Below are 6000 nucleotides of genomic sequence, written 5' to 3'. Positions count from 1 at the left end.
CCCCAGAAAATGTGAGAAGGTCAGACTCAAAAGTAAAAAAAGGGATTGTGTTGCTGCGAGAGTGCATGGCTGCAGCCTGGAGACCTCCCGTCTCATGCCATCCCGTCTCATGCCTCCCGTCTCATGCCTGGGCTTCAGGCTGCAACCATACCCGACTCTGTTGCGGTGCTGTGTGTTGTTCATCCCAATTTTGTTAAAAATAAATAAATGATACCAAGCAAAGTATGGAAGGAATCAAGTAAATGCTGTTGAGACCTGGCCTCTTGTCTCATAACATCTCTTTATTTTATTTTTTATTTGCTTCATACAGACAGGAACTGCTGCTGAAAATCTACAATAGTATACAAGAGGCATGTTGCCATTGTCTCTGGGTGTTTTGGGGTAGCACGTGGCCTGACCCAGAAGCTAGTTTGTCTCTTTTGTCCACAATGTGTCTTTACTGTACATACCCCAGAGTGTGTCCTTTGACTTTATGAATACAATCTATAATCCATAAATATCTTTATCTTTTGTCCAACATTACTCTATATACGCCTTAACTGCCAACAGTCCAACTTCCATATAAACATTGCTCTTAGATTTTCTTTTTTTCATTCAAACACATTTTTCTGGTCCTCGTACAGCTGTCATGTTCAAACCATGCAACACATGTATGTCTGTGGTCAGGACTGTATTAAATTTGTCCAGGTCTTTGTTGCATGTGTATCCATGCATTTATATTTATGTATCTTGTCACAGATGGCGGGTATCACTAACGGTTATCAACCCCCGCATTTTATTTTTAAATAGAAATACGCAGTTAAATGCCTTATGCGTACCTCAGTGTTTTATCATTTTTATGTCCAGTGTCCATGTGTGAGTTTTCCTTTATAGCCTCACAAATGTTCACGTTCAGTGTGTGGATTCTTGTCACGGCCTCTGGATCTCACACAATGATTGGGTGTGTATCCTTGTGCATTCACAGTTTTTCAATGTCCCTGTATTTCTTCCTCAGGATGGAAACCTGGTCCCTGAACAACACAGGGTCCAGCCTCATCTGGGAGTGCACCAGGGGCATGAAACCCAGCCAGTGACTGAAGGCGTTCATGCAGGTCTGTCGCTGGGCAAAGTGGTCTGGGTCGGCCCACCGAGACGACTTGGAGCCCTTGGTTTAGAGAAACAGAGATGGAAAACACAGAGAAGATAAATGTAAGGGCTCAATCAACACGGCTCTGTAGCAGCTGATAATGTATGTAATAATAATTTAAAAGAGAATGCTGACAATAATCCTGACTGTGTCACAAATACCTGCAATAACAGAAATGAAATATTTTTTTATTTTTTATTATTTAATAGTACATTATGTAAAACCCATTTGAAAGAAATCTTACAGTAAAAATGTAAAGTTTGAAAAATGAAAAATGAAAAATAAGGAATACATGTGGCCGGGTTGGCTCAGTGGGTAGAGCAGGTGCACATGTACTGAGAGGCTTATTACTTGACGCAGAGTTCCAGGGTTTGAATCCGACCTGTCACAATTTCCTGCATGTTTTCCCCCTCTCTCTCACCTAGCTGTCCTGTCAAAATTAAAGGCGGAAAAGCCCAAAAAATAATCTTTAAATAAAAAGAAAAATAAGGAATACATAAACACATGCTGAAGCCCGGGTCACACCAGGAAGTGGATCAGCAAAAATACTGAAATAGTTGGTTCTTGAAGCTTGGCGATGTAGTGATTAGTTACACACAGAGTTAATTGGTGATCTACAGCAAGAGAGCTAATGGCTAACACACTAGCCAACCAGGACATACTAGCTACTAAAGCTTCTTTCTATTTTCTGTGTACTGGGAGGTTAAATCCACCCTAGTCTTTTGTTTACAGGACTAAACATCATATCATTTAATAATTACTGATGAGGGGAAAAAAGATGCTAAAAAAAAGATGGTAATTAGTTTGCTGACAGTTAGCAAGCTTGGTCGCTGATGGAATAATAAGGTCAAACAGTTTATTCAAAAACGACATACTGTATTCGTATTACCCTTGACTCCTGACTCAACTCTCTAACTGTCAGCTAACCATTCCTTTTCTTTGTAGAGCAGGTTATAATCCGACAGAGGAAGTTAAAAAAAGTGGATAAAGCAGCTAATAAGCTACAACGGTTTCCTCTATTTTGCAACAGCCCCTGCTAGCAGAGGTCCCCCCCCCGCCCCCCGTTTGCTGGATTGTAGGTCATTTCATTCAGTATAGTAATGATGTGGGGAAAAAAGCTGTCCGAGCTAACAAACTAACACTGGCTAACTGACTGTTAGCTTGGTTGCTGATGGATGATGAATAAGTTCACAGTTTACTCAAAAGACATTTTTGTACCATCGACTCCTGTCTAATACTGTAACTGTCTTAAAACAATTCCCCCTTTTTTTTATCCCATTTTATACTCCGTAGAGATTAAATACAAATGGATGCTGCAACACAGCTAATAAACTACAATAGTTTAGGGTGACCAGACATCCCGGTTTACACCAACCACCATGAAATTGTCCCGGTTGTTAGCGATTACATAGCCGACGTGGTCTTATTATAGCCCGATCATTAACTAAACCCATGTAGAAAGACTAATAAAGCGTCCAGCGTATGATTTTAACAATGTGTGTGTGTGTGTCAGTCAATCGTCGCAGTCTGCATAATCTGTGCAGCCAGCGTTACAATATTTGTAAACATTGTTGCAATGCCTCTTCTTATCTGTCTTGTTTTAACCAGTCCCTCCAGGATTTCGCGGCCTTTTTTTGAGATTTTTGCAGCCCAAAATGCCTGATTTTGCGGGAGCCGTCCTCAATTTAGGTCATCTCATCTCCGGTTTTTCCCGCATCCACCATGTGTGTGTGTTTGTGTGTGTGCGCGTCAGTCGTGGGTGGAACTTTTAAGCAGCCCCGTCCGCTGCAGGAAGCCGAAAGGATTGAAACAGCAGCAGCTTTCAGCAACTGTAGAGTGAACAAAAAAAATCTCTTTCGCTGAACATGTTTGAGTCAGGCACGTCTCGTCTTCATATCAGAAACAAGGAAATGAATTTGGCGACGTACGCAAATTCTGATTTGAACACAACTTGTGCATAATGATGTAGGCTACCCAGCTTACCTACCCTACAATAGCTTCCTCAATTTTGGACCAACCAATGGCATACAATTGCAGGTTCACAAAAGTTGACCTCGAACATGTAAAAAAAAAACTTTTACTATTACTATTACTACTACATAGCACAGAGACGGCACTGGTGAAAATTACTAACGACCTTCTAACAGCTGCAGACAAAGGACTTGTCTCCATTCTTGTTTTACTAGATCTTAGTGCTGCATTTGACACTATTGACCATACAATCCTGTTACAGAGATTAGAACACTTAGTCGGAATTAAAGGAACTGCACTAAGCTGGTTTAAGTCTTATTTCTCTGAGCGATCCCAATTTGTTAACATTAACGATAAACCCTCCAAGCACGCCAAAGTTAGCCATGGCGTTCCTCAAGGCTCAGTGCTTGGACCAATTCTATTTTCCTTATATATGCTTCCTCTAGGTCATATTATTAGGAAACACTCAATTAATTATCACTGCTACGCAGACGATACCCAATTATATCTGTCAATTAAGCCAGATGAAAGTGGTCAGTTAGCAAGACTTCAAACGTGTGTTGAGGATATAAAATCCTGGATGACCCACAACTTCCTGATGTTAAACTCAGACAAAACGGAAGTTATTGTGATAGGACCAACGCACTGCCGAACCGTTCGAAGATATAGCTACTCTGGATGGTATTGCCCTGGCCTCCAGCACTGCTGTCAGAAATTTGGGAGTTATTTTGAATCAGGATATATCCTTCAACGCCCCATTTAAAAACAAACCTCAAGAATAGCCTTTTTCCATCTTCGTAACATTGCCAAAATTAGGAATATCCTGTCTCAGAATGATGCTGAAAAACTAGTCCATGCATTCGTTACTTCTAGACTAGATTACTGCAATTCCTTATTATCAGGTTGCCCAAATAAGTCCCTTAAGACTCTCCAGCTGATCCAGAATGCTGCAGCACGTGTTCTGACGAGAACTAAGAGAAGAGATCATATTTCTCCTGTATTAGCTTCTCTGCATTGGCTTCCTGTGAAATCTAGGATCGAATTTAAAATCCTCCTCCTGACTTACAAAGCTCTAAATGGTCAAGCACCATCATACCTAGAAGAGCTCTTAGTACCTTATTGTCCCACTAGGGCACTGCGCTCCTGGAATGCGGGGCTACTCGTGGTTCCTAGAGTCTCTGGAAGTAGACTGGGGGCCAGGGCCTTCAGCTATCAGGCTCCGCTTCTGTGGAACCAGCTTCCAGTCTGGGTTCGAGGGGCAGACACCGTCGCCACATTTAAGAGTAAACTGAAAACCCTCCTCTTTGACAAAGCTTATAGTTAGGGAGTGAGGAGTTGCAGCGTCCACCTAACCCGGCCCACCTGCTTCTCCTCGTAGTTAGTTATGCTATTACAATTCTAGACTGCAGGGGATGCTGTTTCCTTCCTATGACACACTGAGCTGCTCTCTCTTCTCTACTTGTTACTTCTGTATGCATCCTGTCCCAGATTTGCTTGTTACTAATCTAGCTCTGGGGAGTTTACTCCCCGGAGTCCTTATGTTTCTTCTTCGCAGAGCTATGCTCTGTGATTCTCTGCAAATCCCGGCCGCATCCTGCTGCATCCTGCTGCATCCGCCGCATCCACCAATGCTCTGCAGCGCAAACGCCCATCGCAAACGCGCCCTGCTGTGATGTTCCTATGCACAGAGTAGTCTGGATCCGGTATAGGGGACAGCACTACTCAGTATGACACGATGTGCCCTGCTATGACATGAACTTCCACGATAACCTTCGACGTTACTGTGACCTTTAATGTGACTATTATCGCCACTGTTCATCACACCCCCAACCAGCCCGTCAGACACCGCCTACCAAGAGTCTGGGTCTGCCGAGGTTTCTTCCTAAAAGGGAGTTTTTCCTTGCCACTGCTAATGCTTGCTCTTGATGGAATTACTGTAATTGTTGGGGTTTTGGAAATTGGAGTGTGGTCTAGACCTACTCTATCTGTAAAGTGTCTCGAGATAACTTTTGTTATGATTTGATACTATAAATAAAATTGAATTGAATTGAACTATTACTTTGTCCATTAATCGTAGGGTTGATGGTTCGATCCTTGGCTCATCCTGTCTGAACCACTGAACCCCAAAATGCCTTTAACCGCCCGTCCCTGGCCATCGATATGCGAGTGTGTGCGGGTGAATGAGAGGCTTTTGCAAAGTGCTTTGTCCTATCCAGGTTGAAAAGTGCTATAATCCATTCACCATTTTACCATTTGCAATGAGCTCAAAAAGAACAAGGATTGCTATGTGTAGGTGTAAGTAAGTAAGTAAGTAAACTTTATTTACTGTATATAGCACCTTTCACAGACAAGAAGGGTCACAAAGTGCTTTACAGAAGGAACAAATAAAATACACAAAGCCATATTGCTAACTAAATGCTTGTTTAAAAAGATGTGTCTTTAGGTGTTTCCTAAAAGTTTCAACAGAGTCCAAGGCTCTCATGGCTAAAGGGAGAGAGTTCCAGAGCCTTGGAGCCACCACAGAAAATGCACGATCACCTCTTGTTTTAAAACGTGTTCTGGGAACAGTTAAAAGGTGTTGAATTGAAGACCTCAGAGAACGACCAGAAGTGTGTGCGTGCAATAGATCCGGGATGTAAGAGGGAGCTTGGCCATGCAAGGCTCTATAAGTAATGGTTCAAATTTTAAAATGCACTCTAAAACCAATCGGTAGCCAGTGAAGAGTCTTAAGCACAGGAGTAATGTGTGATCTCCTGCTGGTATTAGACAACAGTCTTGCTGCTGCATTCTGTACAACTTGCAATTTGTCCATGGATGATTTGTTTAAACAAGTGTACAGTACATTGCAATAATCCAAATGAGAGGAAATAAAAGCATGAACAATCATCTCCATCTCTTTCTTA

At 42.1% G+C, this 6000-nt stretch overlaps 1 protein-coding gene across 1 annotated transcript in view; it reads right to left on the bottom strand.

Annotated features, from left to right (window-relative positions):
- Positions 1-225: 225 nt before the first annotated feature.
- LOC120547023 (exostosin-1) overlaps positions 226-6000 on the bottom strand; it is a 334390-nt gene continuing 328615 nt past the window's right edge. Inside the window, exon 12 of the mRNA XM_039782373.1 lies at positions 226-1144. Within this exon, the coding sequence (XP_039638307.1) occupies positions 959-1144 (186 nt within the window). The 3' untranslated portion in view covers positions 226-958. The remainder of the gene's footprint in view (positions 1145-6000) is intronic.

This window comes from Perca fluviatilis, chromosome 18 (assembly GCF_010015445.1).
Source record: "Perca fluviatilis chromosome 18, GENO_Pfluv_1.0, whole genome shotgun sequence".
Classification (NCBI taxonomy): Eukaryota; Metazoa; Chordata; class Actinopteri; order Perciformes; family Percidae; genus Perca; species Perca fluviatilis.
This window is presented reverse-complemented; position numbering and strand designations above follow the sequence as displayed.